Here is a 25,458-nt window from a genome sequence, read left to right as displayed (position 1 = left end):
GCAACTGGGCGGTACTTGGCGATATCATCTGTTTTTTTTCTTGGTAACTTTTGGAATTGGGGTGAGTAGGATGTTGCCGTTTTCCTTAGGGAAGAGACCGTGTTGAAGCATGTAGTTTAAGTGGGATGTGAGGTCTTCTATGAAGCAGTGGGGAGCAGATTTTCATAGGTAACTGGGGCAGGTATCCAATTTACAGTGAGTCTTCGAGAACCTCTTAATCGCTTGGTTTACTGTTTCGGCGGTGAGGGGAGCAAAGCTTGTCCAGAGTCTGTCCGCTGGGTATTCACCGAGGATTGGGTCCATACATTCGATGAAGTTTTTGATGTCGGTGGTGTTCTGAGGTAACGTGTTGCATAGTTTTATAATTTTTTCATTGAAATATTTGGCAAGTTTGTCTGCAGATGGGATATCTGTGTTGGTTGTGGTGACCAAGTTTAAAGTTGAGAACCGCAAACTCTCCCTTCCCTTTCAACTAAAACATCATTGACCTCCTCACTCTAGGTGGTTTGCACTTACAAATATATTGGAAAACTTTTCGGTGCAATGATAGAAAAAAATCTCTCCAGTAAGGGTATCGGGAGCGCTGCAAATAAATACAATAGTTTAGGCAGGACTATCATTTTTAGCACTTGAACTCTACCTAACCAGGCGATATGTAAATTCTCCCACTTCTCTAGGGCCCAGATGCACTAAACGTTTTTCATCGTTAAATGAGCCCTCAAGGAAGAATTTCCTATCCTTTCCATGCACTAAAGCCTATTCTGTTTTAATTTGTATGCTAATAATCTGCCTGCTCTGTTTCCAGTTTCAAAGTGTTCCCACTGAAGTGTTTGTAATTTCTCATTAATATCAGCTAATACGAGCTCTCATAGTGCATTACAGAGGGTATCCAGCTAGGTGATGTTCTGGAATTTTCTGGCCTTTTCTTTTGGGTCTGCTTATTTCTGTGAGTTTCCACTGATAGTGACAAGACAGGAATTTCTGGCTGATCACAAACTGACAAGACCATTGCCATGACATCCCAACCAATTGTCTTGTTGCAAACAAACTGACCAGACCCCCCATTGTCATGACATCCCAACTGTTTGTTACTGAGCAGAGGTGTATGTGGCAAGGACACTTAGGGCCAGATGCACTAAAATTAACGAGCCATTAACGAGCAAGTAGTAAACCCTGGCATGCACTAAAGACTTTTTTCCGACGACTGTAGCAGCTAAAGAAAACGGAATGCAGATGAGCAAATTGTGTAGAAACCCTATTGTAATGAGATGCACTAACTTTTTCCCGATTGCCTTAATGCTGGAAAATCTAACGAGAGGTCTGTACCTCTCATTGGGGCTGCGCAGGATTGAAAAACTGCAACAAAAGTAACAAAAAAATATATATAGTGCTCCGCTTTTTAAAAAAAACGTCCATTTAGGAATGCAAATGAGCTGCTCGTTGTAGCTCACTTGCATTCTCTATTCCATCGGTAAACAGTCGGCCGGTGGAGCATGCGCAGAGCAGCCAAGCGTTATGCTGGCTGCTCTGCGCATGCCAAGAACGTCCTTTATGGATGTGCTTTGTCAGGATTGCTGGAAGTCAAAATTATTGCTGGACATACTTATATTAATATGAAACCAGCTTGACACAGGGGCGTATCTGAACTGCGGCGGTAGGGGGGGCCAGGGCCAGAGAGGGGGGGCACATTATAGCCCCCCCCCCCCCGCCGCCGCCGCCGCCGCCATTGCCGATCCCCCTCCCCCCAGCCGCTGCCATTGCTAACCCTCCCCCTCCGTTGCTCGCCTACCTTCGCTGGCGGGGGACCCCAACCCCCGCCAGCCGAGGTCCGCGTCCTCCTGCCGCTGCCGGCTGCCTTTGGTCCTTTCATTCTTCCATTGAAGCTGGCGCCGACGAAAAAGTTTCTTTTGAATCTGACGTCGCTGCACGTTGCACGTTGTACGTGCAGGACGTCAGACTCAGAAACAATTTCTGAGTCTGACGTCCTGCACGTACAACGTGCAGCGACGTCAGACTCAAAAGAAACTTTCGTCGGCGCCAGCTTCAATGGAAGAATTAAAGGACCAAAGGCAGCCGGCAGCGGCAGGAGGACGCGGACCTCGGCTGGCGGGGGTTGGGGTCCCCCGCCAGCGAAGGTAGGCGAGCAACGGAGGGGGAGGGTTGGCAGCGGTAGGGGGGTCCAGGGCGAAATCTGCGGGGGCCCAGGCCCCTGAGGCCCCACGCAGATACGCCCCTGGCTTGACATAATATTAAACCAGCTTCTGACCTCTGAGAACTTCCCCTTCCCCTTCAGGAATCAGAGGATGGCAAAATGGAATAAATGGTGTTGAGCTGCAAGCCTGCCCTGTGTTTAATTACTCCTGATTAACATACCTTTTTGTTCCATCTGGGAGCAGAGCTCTCTTTGAGAACAAAGGAGGCCAGACAGAGGCTCCATGACTAGTAACTTCAAAAGGACAACCTGTGAAATTGCTCACCTCTCCGGACTTCAGAGAAGTTGGGCTGGGAAGCAAGATAAGTTTTGATCTTTTTCTGTTCTTGAGGTATAAAAGCAGAGCACATGCTCAGGGCTCTCTCTCTGTCCAGGGCACTTCTTGCTCTGTCTCTCGGCAGCAGAGCACAGGCCTTTGTTTCTTCTTTTTCTTTCTCTGCACACCTCCATCTTTAGCCACCAGAACACAGGGCTCTGGTGGCTGGCAGTTTTTCTCTCTTTCCTTCTCTCTGCACATGGCTTTGCTGGCTTAACTGTTCCTTCTCTTTCTCTAAACACACACCCAGAGACAGCCTGTACCATTTACCTGTACTAAGTGCTATGAGCCTATACATATCTGCAAATATAATATACTTTATATATCCAAACCCGTGTGGATTGCGTATTCTTTGGGAACCCACTGCCTCTATGAACTGGACCCCGGGACCAACCCTAGACAACGACTGCTGACATTCTTCACTTTAAAAAACAAAACTTTAAAAAAAAAAAAAAAAAGACGAAAGGGCTCAGCAGTTCCCCTTTCACAGGCTCCCTCCCTCCGTGAGTGATCGGGATCCAACAACAAGGCACAGCTCCCTCCTCCAGGTCTATCTCAGCCAATCACAGTGCGTTTAGCTCGACTGAACGCGTTGTGATTGGCTCAGGGACTTCCAGGTCTCAGCTGAGTGAAGCACTGCCAAAAAAGACGTTTTTATTATTTCAGGGGGGAATGACAGCCAAAATGGACATTTTTGTTTGGATGGGCGTCCGTTTTGGCCGTCATTCCCCTCCCCCCATGCAATAATAAAAACGTCTTTTTTGGCAGCGCTTCACTCAGCTGAGACCTGGAAGTCCCTGAGCCAAATCACAACGCGCTGTGATTGGCTCAGAGACTTCCAGGTCTCTCAGCTGAATGAAGCACTGCCAAAAAAGATGTTTTTATTATTGCGGGGGGGGGGGGGGGGGGGGGGGGAATAGATCAAACATGAGCAATAGACAATTACAACAGTAAAAATATTAAAAAACAATACAAAGTATGGCATGGTATACTACTAATAATGCCAACACAATACGTAATAGAACATTATAATTTATAGGGAAGGGTAAAGCAAAGATGTAACATATAGATAGGCAAGGAAGTAGGAACAGTTGGAAAGTAAGGTGATTGATTTACTCTATCACTCAGGAACCTCTATGCAATACCATACTGTACTATACTTTACCATGTATGCACCTTAATGTAATATCATTTGTAATTCTCTACCCGGAAATGACGATCGCCATTACGGCATAATATAAGCCACATTGAGCCTGCAAATTGGTGGGAAAATGTGGGATACAAATGCTACAAATAAAAAAATAATAAATAAATATGTGTCTGAATGTAACCTTGGATCTATTTGGATGTGATTTAAGTTGAAATTCCGCCACCTTTTCTGATTGGTGGATTCTCAGTTGACGTTTTTTTAAAAACGTGAGACGCCATCTTTGAGAACTCAGCCCTTGCAGAGCAGCAATGCATGTCGAGCTAGCGATGAATGTATCTGGAGATATCTACTGAAGTACTTATATTAGTAGGATTCCTTTTGAAGGTGCTCCAGATGAAGAGGTTCTGCTAATCCCCAACAGAGGTTTTCAAAACACTGGCCATCTTCAGTTGCAGATTAATTGCTGGAAGCGCTGCTGCAGAAATGGGTACTTTTGGACACATTAAATTCTTTGTTTTTTTTTAAATAACTGTTTATGTTTCAACTTTTTTATTGTATTATCGTAATAACAGACCATTATACAACTCCAAAATGATTATATGTACATCACAGTCAACTACATATATCAGCAATATTTTTTTGTAATGGTTTTCCTCCCCCCCCTCCCATGTTCCCCTTCCTCCCCTCCCTCCCTTCCCCTTTCCTCCCCTCCAGCAAATTGATATATTATTGTGATATTATTGACAAAGGAAAAGGAATAACATCATTTACATAATAAAATATAATAGTATCAACCTCTATTGTCTTATGTGTTTTCATTTGTTATCCTTCAGTTTCGATTATATAATATAGCCAATATCACATCTTGAACATAAGATCCCCCTCCCCCCCCCTATTAACCTATACATAAGTCTTCTGTTATCACAATTGATACCCAAAAAAAAAAAATTACAGAGTGTTAAGAATTCGACTTCTCCCTCTGTGAGTCATCCCATCCAGATAACACCCCCAGATTTTTAGAAAGCGCTCCTTACGCTTGTATGTCTCTTTTGCCTCTCTCGCTTCCCAAGTAAGCAATTGGTGTACCTGGTTCCGCCAGTGCCAGAAGGTCGGAGGGTGTGCAGAGGTCCAGTGCTGCATTATGCATTTTTTGGCAATGAGACATGTTTTGCGGCATTGCACCATTTTATCTTTATTTAGCCTGGGACAGGTGTCATGTTTATCTAGTACTAGACATAGAGGATTCAATGCTATATCACAGTTGATAATTGTAGATAGAAACACAGCTATGTATCTCCAGTATTTTTTTTATTACAGGGCACGCCCATATCGCATGATATAGCGTATTATCTGCTCTCTGACATTTCAGGCAGGTAGCGGTATGGATGCCCCCTGATTTGTATAACTGTGTCTGGGTAAAATAAGCCCTATGCAATATACGAAACGCACATTCCCTAAGGTTAGCCCCTCCTACTATTCTGGGTATATCCTGTATTTGTTTTATAATATTCCAACCTGTCAATGCTCTGCCTATATCTACTTCCCATTTCTGACGAAGTTGACTAAACTCTCTCTCAGGCATCAATCCCCACAATTTCAAATGTATGCTGGAGATTGACGGCACCTCTTCAGCTATTTCTTCGAAGAATTTTCTAATTTTCTCACCTAATTGTTTCTTAATTTCATCTGTGTTTAATGTACGCACATAGTGTGTGAGTTGGCTATGCGCAAAATGATCTCTCCATTGTGCATTAGTTTGCATTTGTGTTACTGCTTTTATATGCCCATCAACCCCCAATATATCCTGCATGGTTGCTATGCAGTTTCTTTCCCATGTGACAAAAGTTTGATTCTCTATCCCAGGTACAAACATCGGGTTGCCCCTAATAGTTAGTAGCTCGGTGTTAAAGGGATCTCCCCCCAGGAGTTTCCCTATATATCTCCACGCTTCCCTGATAGGCTGGAGCAAGACACTATGTTTAAATCTTTGGGGGAGTATCTTATTCTGGGTGTGTAATAACGCTAAATAATTATATGGGGCGAAGTACACCGTCTCATACTCAAGTGGTGTATGATCTGATGTATTCATTAACCAATCTCTAACCTGTCTTAGCAAGCAAGCCATATTGTAGTATTTAATATTTGGAATCCCTATTCCCCCTTGTCTCCACCCTCCTAGCAGGAATTTCAATTGAAGTTTGGCCCTTTTCCCAGCCCAACAGAATTTTCTCAAAATTTTATAAAAGTGTTTTATGTCAGTCTGCTTGAGTTTTAGTGGTAGTACTTGTAAAACATACAGCCATCTTGGCAATATCACCATCCTTGTTAAACATATCCTCCCTGTCAAAGATATCGTGAGGTTCTGCCAAGAATTTAACTGGTGCATGGTCTGCTCCTTGAGTTTGCTTACATTTAAATCATACAGATCTCTTGTATTTACCGGTAATAGAATGCCTAAATATTTAAAGGATTTAGTTGCCCGCTTTAAAGGGAAATCTATGGGCCACAAACTATGGGCATCTGTATTTATAGCTAAGGCCTCTGATTTGTCAAGATTTAGCGTGAATCCCGAGTAGTCTCCAAATTCCTTAAAAATCTCTAGTACATTACCCAGCGCTTCTCTTGGGTTCTTTAAAATAATTAACAAATCATCTGCAAATGCAGCCATTTTGAACTGCTGATGTTGTATTAAATAACTGTTTAAAAATAATAAATTGATTAATGTTATATGGAAGGTCACTGTAGGTTTTTTTTTTTATACCTATGATTGCAATTAAGCCCAATGTAGGCCAAGTTAAATCTGGTCAGGGCTTGCTGAGGCTTTTTCCTCCATGTGAATTTCAGTAGTTTTCTTCGTGTCAGTGATTAATGTGAAGGTATATAGTCTGTATTGGTTGTTATGATATAGAATCTCATTTCCTTCAATTTTTTTTGATAGTGTTGTATAACTTAAGCCCAACCACTTACACCTGTCATAGAACTGGTGTAAACACTTGTGCCTAGATTATTTGAAAACGCATGTAAATGACAATATTCTACAATTTACATGTTTAACTATGAGCCCCGCCCATGTTCTGCCCAAACTACATCCATTGCTTTAGGCACCATCTTATAAAATAACATGTACCCAGAATATTGGCATGTATGCGGATATGCTGGTATTCTGGTCATTTACATGTATTTGTGGTGACTAAACGTTGGCGCCCTATTTATTACAATTACCTCTATAATAGGCAGTCCCTACACCTTGGAGTTTATAATCTAATCCAGATATATAGGACACATAATGAAAAAATAAAATAAAATGGGACTCCACATGTTTTCTCGAGAACCTCTTTGGGTTATTTGTGTTGTAACTGATCAGGCTACTGAGTGCAAAGAGGCATAGAATATGTACCCTGTTTGACTTTATAACAAATTCTAAAGGCTTTCCCCAGCTACCATGAATAACTGATTCCTAGGCCAGATTTGAGTTACAAAGGGGCTACTGAAGAAATCCAACTGTAAAACAGTAAGAAGGGACTTTAGGATTAATTGAAGGAGGAGCAGCTTTAAATAAGTAAAATTGCAAGGAATCGGTGTAAAAAAACCAATGAGTTATGTCAAAAATAATCTACATAGGAAAAGTACTCAGTAGGGTGGGTGGGTGAGGGAGAAAGTAGACTACTCAGTCTGAAATACCTTTCTTTTGTGGTAGATAACTATATTTAAAAACACTTCTACACAATTGGAGAAATTTCTTTCTGATAAGAAGTAATTTGATAAGATATGTAGAGCAACTTGGAAGTTTCTAGGTCATTTACTAATAAGTTTTCTTCCTTGACTACTTTTTTTCCTTTCTTTTTATTTTCATGCTTCCCCATTCATGTGGGCTAGTGACAAAGGTGTTTTAGTTGTGGCTGCATGTTTCCTTTGATGTGGGAGATTCCATATGTAGTGGGTGGGGGGGGGGGGGTGGTTCTGAAATCAGCATTTGAAATACATTTTAAAATTCTAATTAAGAAAAAAAAAATAAAAAGGACTCCTGCAGCCAGATATTCAGCCCAAGATAGTCTGTGTTTTTAAAATCAACTCCAGCTGCCATGTGTAAAAATATCTGGATATTCAGTGCCATTATCTGGATAATGGCTGGTGTTGAATATCTGGATACTTAAGCAAGTATCGAACACTATCTGGACATTGGCGATATTTGGCCACTATCCAGATACAACTAGAACCTCATTTTTGCTGTTTGATGTTATCCAGATAGCAGTGCTGTAGATACCCAGGTAACTCTGGTCTCTACCATGGCTCCACCCTCAGACCATTTCAGCACTATTAGGATTGCGCTGAGGCAGTCTGTAAGAATATAAAGTGATACTACTCAGATACTGCTGCTGAATATCCGAATAAGTCTTTTTTAAAAATTGGTCACCTAAGTTTCACACTTTTTAAGCAATAAATTCACTGAATCCCCATCTATTAGAAATTAGAAATATTCACGTTATCTAAAGAATTCATTTTTCATCTTTGGAAAAGTTCCCAGTTCCCAGACAAAGCTTAGCCCTGTTTAGCCAAAGTTTTAAATCTACTTCTGTTTTTAAATCTGGCCCTGGAAGTTTCTTCCTGTTTCTTGGAACCTGTCCTAATGGAGGTTGTGGTACCACTGAATCTTTATTCACAACTCTTCTCCTCCCAGTTTAATCAAGCACTAAAACCCTGTGATTTCAGAACCTAGTATGAATGCATAATAAATCCCACCTGCTGGTGTCACTGTTGCATGATGGCTAGGATTCCCACCCCTTCCCTTTTCTGTAGTACCTCCCGTTTCTGCTGGTTTAAAAAGCAGAAGTCAACCCAGAGAACTGAATGCAGGTTTCTCACATGACAGTTACAAGGTTTAATATATATCATATATGAAAGAACATATTTCAAGTTTGTGAATTCAGTATTAAAGTTCCAGCAGTATAAACATAGATTTTAGATAAAGTAATTGTCAAGGAAAACAAACAAATTTCTTCTGTACCTTCAAGGTTTCAAGAAATGATGGATTCACTGTATTCTTTTTCACAGCTGTCTTCAGTTTACTCTGAGGAGATTTGTCAGGAAGCAAGTAAGTCTTTACATACCTAGCAATTAGGAAAACAGACAACAGTTTAGCACTGTGAAAGGCATGAAGAGCAAAGAAAAATGATTTCCAACTTCCACTTCCCATTTATTTGTACAGTTCAAAGTGCTACCAAAATCATTGCATAGTTTTAAGATTTCAGAGCTGGTATTGTAGGATATATGGTAGTAGTTAAAGGATAAAAGCTCTTACGGTTAGATGTAGATCTTTTTGACTGTGTGATCTTACTCAAGTTATTTAGGGGTCCTTTTACTAAGGTGCACCGAAAAATGGGCTGCACTAGTGTAGGCACGAGTTTTGGGCATGCACAAATCCATATTTTAGCGCACCTGTAGAAAAGGCCTTTTTCAAATTTTTGTCAAAAATGGAAGTGCAGCAAAATAAAAATTGCCACACGTCCATTTTGGGTCTGAGACCTTACTACTACTACTACTACTATTTAACATTTCTAGAGCGCTACAAAGTGTACGCAGCGCTGTACAAACACAGAAGAAAGACAGTCCCTGCTCAAAGAGCTTACAATCTAATAGACAAAAAGTAAAGCATTTAAATTTAAAATATTTAAGCAGTCAAGCACAAGAGAACAGTCACAGAAGGACAGAAGATGTACCTTACCGCCAGCCATTGACTTAGTGGTAAAGTCTCACATGGTAACCATGCGGTAATCGTCTATGAGCATAGAATAACAATTACCACCCGGTTTCTGCCGTGCGCAGGAAAATAAAAATTATTTTCCGGCACGCATAGCGGATGCACATAAAAAATAAAATTACCGCCCACGCCTCGCAGTAGCCGGGTGGTAACTCCGAACTGACACAAGTTGGGTGCGCGTAGGCGCCTACGCAGCTTAGCAAAAGGGCCCCTTAAGCTCTCTATACTCACTCTTAAGAATATAGTGTGTGTGTGGGGGGGGGGAAGTTATCACATTAAATTAGGGCTTCAAGTTGTGTTAAGTCTCATTAAGAGGCAAATAATGCAGCCTGACGTCTCACCAAGGCACTATTTAGGTCACTGTGGGTTACAAAGTAATGAGATACAAAACATGCAAATGCATGTGAAGCAGCTCATTACTATGTAAAATTATAATGTGACTTGCAGTAAGCACTGGCTGTATACTGCAAGTCACGTTATGGCCCTAAAATTACAGTAAAATAACCCCAACTGAAATCTGGGGCTACTTTATCACCCAAGAGCACTGGGCTGCCCAATGCTCCCTGCCATGCCTCCATCCTGATACAAGGCCTTACCCGTGATCCAGGCACTACTATTGATCCAAAAACTCCCCTTTCTCAAGTCCCCCCCCAACTCCCTAAGCCAGTACACAGGATCCCTGGTGTTCTAGGGGTTCCCCAGGCAGACGCAACCCCCAGTTACTCCTGTTCTTCAGGTGCCATCTGACAAAATGGCACCCATAGTGGTAGTCAAATGAGATTACCACTAGAGGTGAAATTTTGCCAGATAGCGCCTGAAGAACAGGAGTAACTGGGGATGCTCCTGCCCAAGGAACGATTGGGGGGAGGAGCCAGATTGGGAAGGGACTGAGTGGGGGATGCCTGGAATGGGGGTGGCATGGCCTGAAAGTGACAGCCGGGAGCATTAGGCTGTAGCTTGGCGGCCTGATGCTTCCAGGTGGCTACTAGAATAATGCTGCTTGTGAGGTGGCTTGCGAGCAGCATTATTCTTTTACCATGGGATTCAGCAACCTGTGGTACTGAGATACTGTAAGTTGCTGAATCATGTGGTAAATCAAGGTATGGTAAAAGTGATTTATTGAATATTCTCAGGAATGGTCTTGTAGCTATTATAGAGATGTGTGTGAGCAGCTCAGAGGTAATTCTACAAGAAGGCACCTAGATTTAGGCAACATGAATGTGTGTTCTAGCCATTTACATGGATATATGGAGATATATATGCACGCACATTACTATATACCTGCTACGTGGTATTCTGTAAGTACATGCCAATATTTGATGGCTCATATTTTTCAGGTAGGTGTTCACATGGATGGAGTTTGGGTGGAGCATGGACAGAGTACACATTTATGTGTGCAGATTATAGCATTTTATAATTTATACATGTTCTTTAGCAATCTAGGTGCTAGCATTTACACCAGTTCTATGGTTGGCGTACAGACTTGCACCTAAATAGAGCTGTGAATTTGACATCGTAAGCAAGTAAAGTAGGTGCCAAATTTTCATTATAAAACAGGCTTGAAACAGGTGTGCTCTTGGCAACTAAAATTCAACAACTAAAATTAGTTGCCTTTATAGAATAATCCTTCTACATATAACATATTATTATATAACTTCTTATAATATAAGAATAACAATTTATATTATATATATAAGAAGTTATATAATAATATGTTGTTATATGTATAAGGATTATTCTATAAAGGCAACTAATTTTAGTTGTTGAATTTTAGTTGCCAAGAGCACACCTGTTTCAAGCCTGTTTTATAATGAAAATTTGGCACCTACTTTACTTGCTTACGATGTCAAATTCACAGCTCTATTTAGGTGCAAGTCTGTACGCCAACCATAGAACTGGTGTAAATGCTAGCACCTAGATTGCTAAAGAACGTGTATAAATTATAAAATGCTATAATCTGCACACATAAATGTGTACTCTGCCCATGCTCCACCCAAACTCCATCCATGTGAACACCTACCTGAAAAATATGAGCCATCAAATATTGGCATATAATGTTATTATATTATATATATATTAATAACATATTATATTATATAATTATATAATTATTATATTATAACTTCTACTTATAACTTCTACGCACAGTTTGTCTAGACACTACTCCTTTGGACTTGCTCTCGTTTACAATGCCTCATTTCTCATACTGCTCTACCATACTTTCTTGGTTGCCGGACACCATAAGAAACCAGGCAGAAGACTCCCGAAGCAAGCATGCCGAAACATGGTGCAGTGTAGAGTCTTTTGTGAGAGAAGAACATCTTGTATTTCTTATGGACCTTTTTGTGCATGAATAAAGCATTGTTTCATCGCAAGTCCCATTGTTTGCCGAGTCTCCTTCCAATTCCCACTCCTTTGTTTTCTGTTGTTTTCTTCATGGGATCCTTGTGTTCAGCCTTCACTTGGCTCCCATCTTTGCTTATCCCTACACTGTCTATTAAAATGTTTTATTGTGCTTTGTGTTAACACTAAGTATTCATAGTTATCAGCAAAAGACATATAAACATACAGTAACTAATAGCTGAACTAGCAACCTCTGTCACTGATAAGCACAGTGCATACACTCCAGGGAATTAGGCACCAAAACAACATAATAAACAGAACAGTATTTGAAGTATTCTGGAAATATATACACCTACTTTAACACATAAAGCAATGAATAGATATCTAATACCAAAGTTGTGCATGAGACTAGGGCTAAGGAAACTGTTGGATACGAGAGTAGGGAAGGGAAGGAAGATGCTAGACCAGAATGCAGAGATGCAAAGAGTGACCCATCCCAAAGAGTGAGACGTACTAACCTAAGGAATGAGACTGAAGACCAATGAGTGAGGTTACTCTTCCAGTGCACTTGGTGTATAAATTTAGCATACTCATGAAAGGCCTGAGGTCCAGGGAAGGGCTGCTGGCTATTCTTATTGATAAGTAATGCCTTCATGTGAACCTAAAAATATATTTCTGCCTCATGGGTGATATGTTACATATTTTAAACTCAATTATATCAAGCACTAAACCACATACTCATCTATGGAAACAAATTCAACTGTATTTAAAGATTCGTTAAAAGTTAGTGCCCATATTTTAAACCTGATAACAAACAAGTCTGCTACAAAGGTACCTACCTTAACACACATCAGATCCAGCAAAATTTTCTAAAACCATGTCTGATGTTACGACAAACTAAAATTAAACTTTTGATATCACCTCAATAAGACCAACATACAATGCCTTCACTGCAAAACACTATATATAAACTTGTGCAAAAACACACTCGGAAACTTATCATACCATAATAGCACTAACTCCCAGGACTCAGAGAGTAACTTTATCTATGAAAAGGCAGCACTGTAAATATTACACTAGGCCCTAAAACACCAATTCACCACCTAGTGAAAAAAAACCCCACAAAACAAACATGACTGCAACAAGATCTTTACACGGTTCTTCATGTTAGCAGAATACTGCACCTTAGTCACATCCTGAAAACACAGACACTCAATGTGATCCAAAGGCAAAAAAACTGAACTAAAAACATCAAGAAGTCAGACTATGTATGTATGTTCAGGCTTGATATACCACAAAGCGAATGCTACATACCTGTAGAAGGTATTCTCCGAGGACAGCAGGCTGATTGTTCTCACTGATGGGTGACGTCCACGGCAGCCCCTCCAATCGGAAACTTCTCTAGCAAAGTCCTTTGCTAGTCCTCGCGCGCCCGCGCGCACCGCGCATGCGCGGCCGTCTTCCCGCCCGAAACCGGCTCGAGCTGGCCAGTCCAGTATGTAGCAAGACAATACACTTCAAGGGAAGACAACTCCAACGGGGAGGCGGGCGGGTTTGTGAGAACAATCAGCCTGCTGTCCTCGGAGAATACCTTCTACAGGTATGTAGCATTCGCTTTCTCCGAGGACAAGCAGGCTGCTTGTTCTCACTGATGGGGTATCCCTAGCCCCCAGGCTCACTCAAAACAACAACCATGGTCAATTGGGCCTCGCAACGGCGAGGACATAACTGAGATTGACCTAAAAAATTTACCAACTAACTGAGAGTGCAGCCTGGAACAGAACAAACAGGGCCCTCGGGGGGTGGAGTTGGATCCTAAAGCCCAAACAGGTTCTGAAGAACTGACTGCCCGAACCGACTGTCGCGTCGGGTATCCTGCTGCAGGCAGTAATGAGATGTGAATGTGTGGACAGATGACCACGTCGCAGCTTTGCAAATTTCTTCAATGGAGGCGGACTTCAAGTGGGCTACCGACGCAGCCATGGCTCTAACATTATGAGCCGTGACATGACCCTCAAGAGCCAGCCCCGCCTGGGCGTAAGTGAAGGAAATGCAATCTGCTAGCCAATTGGATATGGTGCGTTTCCCTACAGCCACTCCCCTCCTATTGGGATCAAAAGAAACAAACAATTGGGCGGACTGTCTGTGGGGCTGTGTCCGCTCCAGGTAGAAGGCCAATGCTCTCTTGCAGTCCAATGTGTGCAGCTGACGTTCAGCAGGGCAGGAATGAGGACGGGGAAAGAATGTTGGCAAGACAATTGACTGGTTCAGATGGAACTCCGACACGACCTTTGGCAAGAACTTAGGGTGAGTGCGGAGGACTACTCTGTTATGATGAAATTTGGTGTAAGGGGCCTGGGCTACCAGGGCCTGAAGCTCACTGACTCTACGAGCTGAAGTAACTGCCACCAAGAAAATGACCTTCCAGGTCAAGTACTTCAGATGGCAGGAATTCAGTGGCTCAAAAGGAGGTTTCATCAGCTGGGTGAGAACGACATTGAGATCCCATGACACTGTAGGAGGCTTGACAGGGGGCTTTGACAAAAGCAAACCTCTCATGAAGCGAACAACTAAAGGCTGTCCCGAGATCGGCTTACCTTCCACATGGTAATGGTATGCACTGATTGCGCTAAGGTGAACTCTTACAGAGTTGGTCTTGAGACCAGACTCAGACAAGTGCAGAAGGTATTCAAGCAGGGTCTGTGTAGGACAAGAGCGAGGAGCTAGGGCCTTGCTGTCACACCAGACGGCAAACCTCCTCCACAGAAAGAAGTAACTCCTCTTAGTGGAATCTTTCCTGGAAGCAAGCAAGACGCGGGAGACACCCTCTGACAGACCCAAAGAGGCAAAGTCTACGCTCTCAACATCCAGGCCGTGAGAGCCAGGGACCGGAGGCTGGGATGTAGAAGAGCCCCTTCGTCCTGCGTGATGAGGGTCGGAAAACACTCCAATCTCCACGGTTCTTCCGAGGATAACTCCAGAAGAAGAGGGAACCAGATCTGACGCGGCCAAAAAGGAGCAATCAGAATCATGGTGCCTCGGTCTTGCTTGAGTTTCAACAAAGTCTTCCCCACCAGAGGAATGGGAGGATAAGCATACAGCAGGCCCTCCCCCCAATCCAGGAGGAAGGCATCCGATGCCAGTCTGCCGGGGGCCTGAAGCCTGGAACAGAACTGAGGGACTTTGTGGTTCACTCGAGATGCGAAGAGATCCACCAAGGGGGTGCCCCACGCTTGGAAGATCTGGCGCACCACTCTGGAGTTGAGCGACCACTCGTGAGGTTGCATAATCCGGCTCAGTCTGTTGGCCAGACTGTTGTTTACGCCTGCCAGATATGTGGCTAGGAGCACCATGCCGAGACGGCGAGCCCAGAGCCACATGCTGACGGCTTCCTGACACAGGGGGCGAGATCCGGTGCCCCCCTGCTTGTTGACATAGTACATGGCAACCTGGTTGTCTGTCTGAATTTGGATAATTTGATGGGACAGCCGATCTCTGAAAGCCTTCAGAGCGTTCCAGATCGCTCGCAACTCCAGGAGATTGATCTGTAGACCGCGTTCCTGGAGGGACCAGCTTCCTTGGGTGTGAAGCCCATCGACTTGAGCTCCCCATCCCAGGAGAGACGCATCCGTTGCCAGCACTTTTTGTGGCTGAGGAATTTGGAAAGGACGTCCCAGAGTCAAATTGGACCAGATTGTCCACCAATACAGGGATTCGAGAAAACTCGTGGACAGGTGGATCACGTCTTCTAGACCCCCAGCAGCCTGATACCACTGGGAGGCTAGGGTCCATTGAGCAGATCTCATGTGAAGACGGGCCATGGGAGTCACATGAACTGTGGAGGCCATGTGGCCCAGCAATCTCAACATCTGCCGAGCTGTGATCTGCTGGGACGCTCGCACCCGCGAGACGAGGGACAACAAGTTGTTGGCCCTCGTCTCTGGGAGATAGGCGCGAGCCGTCCGAGAATCCAGCAGAGCTCCTATGAATTCGAGTTTCTGCACTGGGAGAAGATGGGACTTTGGATAATTTATCACAAACCCCAGTAGCTCCAGGAGGCGAATAGTCATCTGCATGGACTGCAGGGCTCCTGCCTCGGATGTGTTCTTCACCAGCCAATCGTCGAGATATGGGAACACGTGCACCCCCAGCCTGCGAAGTGCCACTGCTACCACAGCTAGGCACTTTGTGAACACCCTGGGCGCAGAGGCGAGCCCAAAGGGTAGCACACAGTACTGGAAGTGGCGTGTGCCCAACTGAAATCGCAGGTACTGTCTGTGAGCTGGCAGTATCGGGATGTGTGTGTAGGCATCCTTCAAGTCCAGAGAGCATAGTCAATCGTTTTGCTGAATCATGGGGAGAAGGGTGCCCAGGGAAAGCATCCTGAACTTTTCTTTTACGAGATATTTGTTCAGGGCTCTTAGGTCTAGGATGGGACGCATCCCCCCTGTTTTCTTTTCCACAAGGAAGTACCTGGAATAGAATCCCAGCCCTTCTTGCCCGGATGGCACGGGCTCGACCGCATTGGCGTTGAGAAGGGCGGAGAGTTCCTCTGCAAGTACCTGCTTGTGCTGGAAGCTGTAGGATTGAGCTCCCGGTGGACAATTTGGAGGTTTTGAGGCCAAATTGAGGGTGTATCCTTGCCGGACTATTTGCAGAACCCACTGATCGGAGGTTATGAGAGGCCACCTTTGGTGAAAAGCTTTCAACCTCCCCCCGGCACTGACACTTGGATGTCGGCTATGCTCTGCTGGAGCCAGTCAAAAGCTCGCCCCTTGCTTTTGCTGGGGAGCCGCGGGGCCCTGCTGAGGCGCACGCTGCTGACGAGAGCGAGCGCGCTGGGGCTTAGCCTGGGCCGCAGGCTGTCGAGAAGGAGGATTGTACCTACGCTTACCAGAAGCATAGGGAACAGTCTTCCTTCCCCCAAAAAATCTTCTACCTGTAGAGGTAGATGCTGAAGGCTGCCGGCGGGAGAACTTGTCGAATGCGGTGTCCCGCTGGTGGAGAGACTCTACCACCTGCTCGACTTTCTCTCCAAAAATGTTGTCCGCACGGCAAGGCGAGTCCGCAATCCGCTGCTGGAGTCTATTCTCCAGGTCGGCGGCACGCAGCCATGAGAGCCTGCGCATCACCACACCTTGAGCAGCGGCCTTGGACGCAACATCAAAGGTGTCATACACCCCTCTGGCCAGGAATTTTTTGCACGCCTTCAGCTGCCTGACCACCTCCTGAAAAGGCTTGGCTTGCTCAGGGGGAAGAGCATCAACCAAGCCCGCCAACTGCCGCACATTGTTCCACATGTGTATGCTCGTGTAGAGCTGGTAAGACTGGATTTTGGCCACGAGCATAGAGGAATGGTAGGCCTTCCTCCCAAAGGAGTCTAAGGTTCTAGAGTCCTTGCCCGGGGGCGCCGAAGCATGCTCCCTAGAACTCTTAGCCTTCTTTAGGGCCAGATCCACAACTCCAGAATCATGAGGCAACTGGGTGCGCATCAGATCTGGGTCCCCATGGATCCGGTACTGGGACTCGATCTTCTTGGGGATGTGGGGATTAGTTAGAGGTTTTGTCCAGTTCGCAAGCAATGTCTTTTTTAGGACATGGTGCAAGGGAACAGTGGACGCTTCCTTAGGTGGAGAAGGATAGTCCAGGAGCTCAAACATTTCAGCCCTGGGCTCGTCCTCCACAACCACCGGGAAGGGGATGGCCGTAGACATCTCCCGGACAAAGGAAGCGAAAGACAGACTCTCAGGAGGAGAAAGCTGTCTTTCAGGAGAGGGAGTGGGATCAGAAGGAAGACCCTCAGACTCCTCGTCAGAGAAATATCTGGGGTCTTCTTCTTCCTCCCACGAGGCCTCACCCTCGGTGTCAGACACAAGTTCACGAACCTGTGTCTGCAACCTCGCCCGGCTCGACTCAGTGGAGCCACGTCCACGATGGGGGCGTCGAGAGGTAGACTCCCTGGCCCGCATCGGCGAAGCTCCCTCCGCCGACGTAGTCGGGGAGCCCTCCTGGGAGGTGGCCGCAGTCGGTAGCCGGCGCCACGCTCGACGGTACCGGAGGCGCAAGCACCGCCGGTACCGGAGGGGTAGGGCGCAACAGCTCTCCCAGAATCTCTGGGAGAACAGCCCGGAGGCTCTCGTTCAGAGCGGCTGCAGAGAAAGGCAAAGAGGTCGATGCAGGCGTCGACGTCAGAACCTGTTCCGGGCGAGGAGGCTGTTCCGGGCTGTCCAGAGTGGAGCGCATCGACACCTCTTGAACAGAGGGTGAGCGGTCCTCTCGGTGCCGATGCCTGCTGGGTGCCGACTCCCTCGGCGACCCAGAGCTCTCGGTGCCGACGCAGGGAGGCGACCGGTGTCGATGCTTCTTCGATTTCTTCCGAAGCATGTCACCGGAGCTCCCCGGCACCGACGAGGACGTAGAATCCAGCCGTCGCTTCCTCGGGGCCGAGGCCGAAGGAGGTCGGTCTCGGGGGGGCTGTACCGCAGGAGCCCTCAGGGTAGGAGGAGACCCACCCGAAGGCTCACCGCCACCAGCAGGGGAATGGACAGCCCTCACCTGCACTCCTGACGATGCACCACCGTCCGACGACATCAGCAGACGAGGTCCCGGTACCACCGACGTCGATGCAGCTATCCGATGTCTCGGCGCCGATGCAGAGGCCCGATGCCTCGATGCACTCGATGCAGGGGCGGCCGAGGAAGATGGTCTGGACGCTGACGACATCGATGCACTCGAAGATCCCGGTGCCGATGCCGACGAAGAGCCCGAGAACAACACGTTCCACTGGGCTAGTCTCGCTACCTGAGTCCGCCTTTGAAGCAGGGAACACAGACTGCAGTTCTGAGGGCGGTGCTCGGCCCCCAGACACTGAAGACACGACGAGTGTCGATCAGTGAGCGAGATAACCCGGGCGCACTGGGTGCACTTCTTGAAGCCGCTGGAAGGCTTCGATGTCATGGGCGGAAAAATCGCGCTGGCGAAATCAAAGTCCGAAATGACGGAAAAAGAGCACCAAAAAATTTGTAAGGGAGAAAATCTCGACCGAGGCCGAAAAGAGGCCTACCCCGACGACGAAAGAAAACTTATCGGGGCAAAAAGCTGGAAGTACGGGGAGGATTAACACGAAACCCGGGGGGGGGGGGGGTTCCGGAGCACTTCCCGACACTTGAAAGACTTTTCCAAAAAAAAAAAATAAAAAAAACACGTCAAAATAAATTTGGACGCGCGAGGTCGACTTTCCGGGGCTCGACACGGCGAAAACACGACCGTACCGAGTGCGGACAAAAGAAGACTGGCCGGCTCGAGCCGGTTTCGGGCGGGAAGACGGCCTCGCATGCGCGGTGCGCGCGGGCGCGCGAGGACTAGCAAAGGACTTTGCTAGAGAAGTTTCCGATTGGAGGGGCTGCCGTGGACGTCACCCATCAGTGAGAACAAGCAGCCTGCTTGTCCTCGGAGAATTAGCAGTATATCAACATTAAAAATTAGCAATGAAAAGACCACCAATAAATGGATAGAAAAGTTAAAAGTCATCACTATACAGCAATACTAGAGAAATAGAAACTGAAATGCAAAACATGAGAGAAGCACATTTCCAAAAGCCAACACACATTCCAATTAATAAATTCAGAATAAAACAAAATGTTCTTTGTTGTGTGAGCATTTTATTTTTCTATTCACCTTAATCCCAGTATATTGTCTACTCTACTGATTTTCCTGTCTTTGTAGGGTCTCTCCATTTGACATTTCTCTTCTCTCCATTCTACCATTATCTTCTCTCTGTTTCCCTACCCATCTACTCTCCCCATTCAGCATCTGCCCTCAGTGTCCCTATTTTTCCCTGCCCCGCATTCCCCCCTTTGATCAGCATTGTCCCTCTGTGTCCCTGTTCCTCATCCCCCAATCAGCATCGCTGCTCTCTGTGTCCCCATCCCTCTTCCCATGTACAGTACTGCCCTATGTGTCACTATCCCTTCTCCATCTAGCATGGCCCAATGCATTCTTGTTCCTATTCTCCTTTCATACCCACCATTTCTTTTAACATTACATTACGCTCTGTTTTATATCCCGCTAATACCACTAAGTTCTAAGTGGGTTACATATAACAAGAGAGATACAACATTCTCCTAGGACATCAAATTAACAGAAAATCATGATTAAGGGGTGAATTTTCTAAACAAGGTAGTCTTTAGATTTTTCATAAAGGAGAGATATGCATGAGAAAAAGAAAGTTGTACTGCAATATCCTTCAATAGACATGCTGCCAACAATCTATTAAAAATTGAAAATCTCTTTAACCTTCTAATTGATGGAAAAGTAAAAAAAAAAACCCAAAACTATCACCTCTCCTGGCTCTTTAAAATGAGACAAAACAGAAATGGAGGAGTAAATAACCAGGAATTTGACCATGCAATGTTTATAAAGAAAACACACAAATTCAAAGTTTACCCAAGCCTCTATGGGTAACCAGTGTAGTCTATTGTAAAAAGGAGAAATATTGTCAAATCTAGAAAGGTCATATATCAATCTAACTGCCGTGTTCTGCACCATTTCAATTCTTTTGAATGAATGCTTATCACAGCCCAAGTATAACACACTACAATAATCAAGTGATGGAGAGTATCAGCGAATGAACCAGCTGCTCAAACTGAGCCAATTCAAAAAGTTTCCTTATAAAGTGCAATTTTTTCATCAGAAAAAAACATTTTGTAATAACCAAACTTATGTGATATTCTATTGAGATAGAACAATCCAAATAAACACTCAATATTTTAAGGATTGGGGAAAGAGTGAAATCAACATTATTGATTTTAATCATCAGAGGATTTAAATCTGGATAAAAATTAAAACACAAAACTTTAGTTTTTTCCGAGTTTAGTTTTAGCTTATGGTCCTGCATCCAATCTTCCACCAATTTCATACATAAATAAATGTTTATATTATCTAAATCAGTAATCAATTGTATAGGAATTAGTACTGAAATATCATCAGCATAAATATAATGAATGAAGCCATGTTTCTCTAATAAAAAGCTTAAGAATCGCATAAAGATGTTGAATAATACTGGAGAAAGCGGAGAACCCTGTGGACCACCATAAGGGTTATTCCAACTAATGGACAATTCCCCATGTGATTTTTACTCTATATGATCTAGTAGTCAGAAAACGTCTGAACCAATCCAACACCGCACCTGTAATCCCTAAATCTTCCAATTCGTACAACAAAAGGGAGTGGTCCACAAGGTCAAAAGCTGATGATAAATCAAACTAAAATAACAAGGCATTTTTACCTAAGCTTAACAATAACTTTACATGTTGTTGAGGTCTGAAGCTTTGGAAAGCAGATTGGCCTGAGTCTGGATCCTCCCTAGCAGTTTTGGAAGACAGAGGAATTTGAATTTGGGAACAGGACTAAGAAAAGGCAGCGATGTCTTGGGCTCTGGGATGGCAGTAGGTGAAATGTTCCAGTAGTTAGTTGTTAGCTGTTTCTAACAAAGAACACAATACTGTCTCTGTACTAAAAAATGTATTGAACCCTGATTGTGAAGGAGGAGGCAACACATCATGTAAGTCTAAATAGTGATTGAACAGAACAGTCACTAATCCCTCTATTAAGGGATTGATGCCACTTGCCTATAATTCGAGACCAGTTCTTTTGATTTAGTTGAATCCTTTGGTATTTGCGTAATTATACTTTCTGCCAAACTGGCAGGAAAGACTCCTTGAGCTAACTGATTTTCAATCCATAAGTATATATTTACAATGAAAATTGCTGGAGCACATTCCATCAAATAGAGGTGGGAGTGGGGGGACTCCTTCCTACTCTATCTACAGGTATGCCCTGTCCTGAAATTTGACCTGAGGGAAAAGTAGATCTTAGTTTAAAAACTTAATCTTGGAAAAAAGAAGCTAACTGATTAGCACTAGGCCATTTTCCTTGTTCAGCTTTGATGCAATCAACAGGTTTGAAAAATGAACAATAGAATACAATCGCTTCATATTACCATTTTCTTTTTGAATTAGCTGAGAATAATATGTTCACCCAGCTAACATGATTTCTTTCTTGTAATTATTGACTGCATTCCTCCACTCGACTCTAGTTGCGGCAAATTTTACTTTAAGTCATTTTCACTCCAATTTCCTACATTCTCATTTAAACTTCAACAGTTCCAGAGTGAACCATTTATCACTCTTACTAGGTTTATTTCAATCTAGAACAAAATGGAGCAATGCTATTCTAACACTTCTTGACCAAGAACTGGCCATTCATTTTCCACATCCAAATTTATACCCGCTGATAATCTTAATAAAGTGTTCCAAAAAATGTTGGGATCTATTCTCCCTCTAGTAGTAATCTATTGGGGGGATACATTGCTTGCTTGCTGAAAATGATTCCAATGTAATGTAAAAGAACATCTAAAATGATCAGACCACAAAGACTCTTCCCAAACAATATCAGATAACCTGATATTGGGGTTCAACACTCCCGGTCTATCCCCTCCCCTCACACACTCGGTCTATCCCCCTTCCTCCACACTCTGCATCCCACCTTGGAGCAAATCTCGCTCTCCTTCTTCTCATCCCACCCTCCCAGTTCATTATCTCTCCTATCCAGCATCTTCCCCCCTCTCCCCAGTTTCTTCTTTCCAGGATCCAGCACCTCTTCCTGCTGGGTCCACCCAGGATCCAGCATCTCTTTCTGCTGGGTCCTCCCAAGGATCGAGCCACCTCGGTTTCCCAATGTTGGTAGAATGTGTCTTTATGACTGACACTCCAATTAGTAGCACTTGATAAAAGTGAAAAATAATGTCCTTTGAACTAAATGATTTACACAATGCGACTTCTATAGGATGTAGCTTCTGAGTGAAAGCAATCCGATGTGAGTGTAGGAAATGTAGAAGCTGGTTGAGGGTGAAAGGGCTCGGGGGCACCAAGCAACAATCCATGAGCAGAGACCCATCTCATAGAAAGTGGACAACCCTGGTAAGCCAATTGGCCTGTAACCAATCAAACCAGTTACCAAAATTGAATACCCATCAAGAGAGAAAGTTCTGGCCGAATCTTGCAATACTTGGTGACCAGGATCCAAACCTGCACAGGATAGCATGAGAGCAAGTGAAGCATACAGGATAGATCTGTGGAAGGAATAGTACTGATATGTTCAGGCAATACACTCAATTGCTCCATGACTATCCACTGCTGGTCTGGTGAAAAGGTCTGCCAGAAAAAAAAAAAAAAACTACGCAAATTTGCTGCCCAGTAATACAATTTCAAGTTTAGCAAGGCTAGACCCCTTTAGCAACAGGCTGCACCAATGATTTCTTTATTATTTATTTATTAGGATTTATTTACCGCCTTTTTGAAGGAATTCACTCAAGGCGGTGTACAGTAAGAATAGATCAAACATGAGCAGTAGGCAATTAGAGCAGTAAAAATATTCAAGCAATACAAAGATTTGAAAGAGATGTGTAGGGTCCTGCCTCCCATATGAATTTGGATATTCTGGGGTGCAACTCTTCAAAAAATTGATCAGGTATAGTACATAGGATGGCCATAAACAGATTGAGGAGATGAGATGCCACATTCATCTTTATCAAATCAACTCTTGCATTCAGCATGCTCAGTTTCACTTAAAGAAGCATGCAGGATGTGAGAAGGAAGAGAGAGCTGGGCAGGCAACACAGCGGCACCTGAAACTGGCGCTGAACAAGGCTTCAGCTGGTAGGAGTTGGGGACCCCCCGCCAGCAAAGATATTTGCTGCTGTGGGGTTTCGGCAGGGCGGCGGGCCATAGGCACCCCATATAAGAGGCTTGGGAAGGAGCTATGACCTTCCCCTCCCGCCTCCTCCTGCAAACGTTGCCCAGATACGCATACCTGCCAAGACTCCCGCTGAATTCTGCTGCCGCCACTTCTCTTGAGCAGTGGAAGGAACAAGCACTGCGCTGAGCTACTGCCACCGCTTCTCTCCACAGAAAGCATATGAACAAAAAGAAGCACGAGGCTGCAGCAGCTTTCAGGCATGCGCTGTCGGCTCTGCCGTCCTCTGCCCCCAATTTCCCTTTCCGGGGGCAGAAGACTGGCAGAGCTGACAGCGCATGCCTGAAGGTTGCTATGGCCCTGCATTTCTTTTTGTTCTTGTGTCAGCGCTGCTATAAAGAGGCCCAGAGGGAGAGAACATGGCTGGAAATGGTAGGGAAGTGAGGACGCTGGAGGGAGAGAAAGAGAAAGAGAAAGAGAGAGAGAGAGAGAGAGAGAGAGAGAGAAAGAAAGAAAGAAAGAAAGAAAGAAAGAAAGAAAGAAAGAAAGAAAGAAAGGAGAGAGAGCGCGCCCGCGCCAGGGACAAGTCCAGTTAGTGTGGAGGAGGAGCCAGGACTTAACCAGTTAGTGGTCATACTTGCTTTTGTAAACTTACGGATTACATTTTTTCTTCTTTTCCTCCCCGTAGGCCAGGTTCCTGCAAGCTTTGATACAGATTTCTAAAGTGGAGGTCTTGAAGTTGTACATGATTGAAAGTTCTATTTCCCCAATGACATCGGCCTTATTGTAGTTGCCAGCCTCTGTGCATGCACTGTTGACACTATATATGCTGCCCTGTGAAGAAAAGTAGTGGAGAAGAAGAAATATTTTATATATAAATGCAAACCCCTCTCATATCTGAGACCACTAAAACCAACTGTAAATTTGTGTTCATTTTTCATTTTAGCACCCTTTTATTTTTGACATTAAAATAAGCTACTGTCACACTTCAGCCTAATTTCAAAACTTCCAAATAATGTAGCTTAGTTAAAGAAAGAAATCTAGTTTCAAATATACTTCTGAAAGTTAGTTTTCTATTTTCTCAGTTACAAATTTGGGGATCATCTACTAACAGCTCGTACTAACAGTATTAATGCACATTATTTGGGGTTGTTCCCCAACAATCTTACTGGAAAATTAGAAGGTGATTAATTATTTGGCAGACAATACATTTGAGTGCAGTGCAATTCATACAGAAAAATCAAATGTTAATACAATCCAAAGATTACAAGCAATGAACTCGGCTCACACTAGAAATTTCTTCACCAAACAGTCCCTAACCAAGGTACTCTAGAGAGAAAACCACCCTGGACTTTCCAAGTATTAGTACCTGTACAACTGGATGCAGAAGAGAATTTGAGTCTTTTCCTGAAGAAAAAAAAACTGCAAATAAACTCTTGTCACCTCTTGTTAGGCTGCAACTCTGAAGCAATTTTACCACTCTGAAAATCTTTCCTTCTGCCTTCAGTACAAAATCCATTTCTTCAGATACTTGAGATAACTCTTCAGTGAAACCAAGGAATATGGAACAAACTTTCCTTCTGCTACATATGACCTCTAGACTTCCTAGTCTCCAAATCTTATCTTGGATCCTCTTGAACCCATTTTACTCCTTCTCTTGGATGCCTCACTGTACTCCTAGGATAAGATCCAGGAAGAAGATGGAGAAGAATAAGAGCCAAAGGAGGCCCATGATTTTTAGAGAAATGTACTGCTTGACAAGACACTGGAGCAATATAACACAATTCATTTTCTCTGACCTAATCAATCTAATGTTGAAGAAAAACATTCAACTAGTATTATAAAATCCTGACAATAAGAAAAGAGAAAACATAACATAAGAACATAAGCATTGCCATACTAGGACAGACCAAAGGTCCATCAAG

General features: G+C 44.2%; 1 protein-coding gene across 2 annotated transcripts in view; it reads right to left on the bottom strand.

Annotated features, from left to right (window-relative positions):
• Positions 1–25,458, bottom strand: part of SYTL3 (synaptotagmin like 3) — a 255,264-nt gene that overhangs the window by 54,505 nt on the left and 175,301 nt on the right. For both annotated transcript variants that reach the window (XM_030198421.1, XM_030198420.1), the window contains exons 10-11: positions 24,189–24,367; positions 8,684–8,786 (exon numbers count right to left, since the gene is read on the bottom strand). In XM_030198421.1, the coding sequence (XP_030054281.1) occupies positions 8,684–8,786; positions 24,189–24,367 (282 nt within the window). The remainder of the gene's footprint in view (positions 1–8,683; positions 8,787–24,188; positions 24,368–25,458) is intronic.

The sequence above is a fragment of the Microcaecilia unicolor genome, chromosome 3 (genome assembly GCF_901765095.1).
Source record: "Microcaecilia unicolor chromosome 3, aMicUni1.1, whole genome shotgun sequence".
NCBI lineage: Eukaryota > Metazoa > Chordata > Amphibia > Gymnophiona > Siphonopidae > Microcaecilia > Microcaecilia unicolor.
The sequence above is the reverse complement of the archived record's forward strand: the minus strand, read 5'-3'. Positions and strand labels throughout refer to the sequence as shown.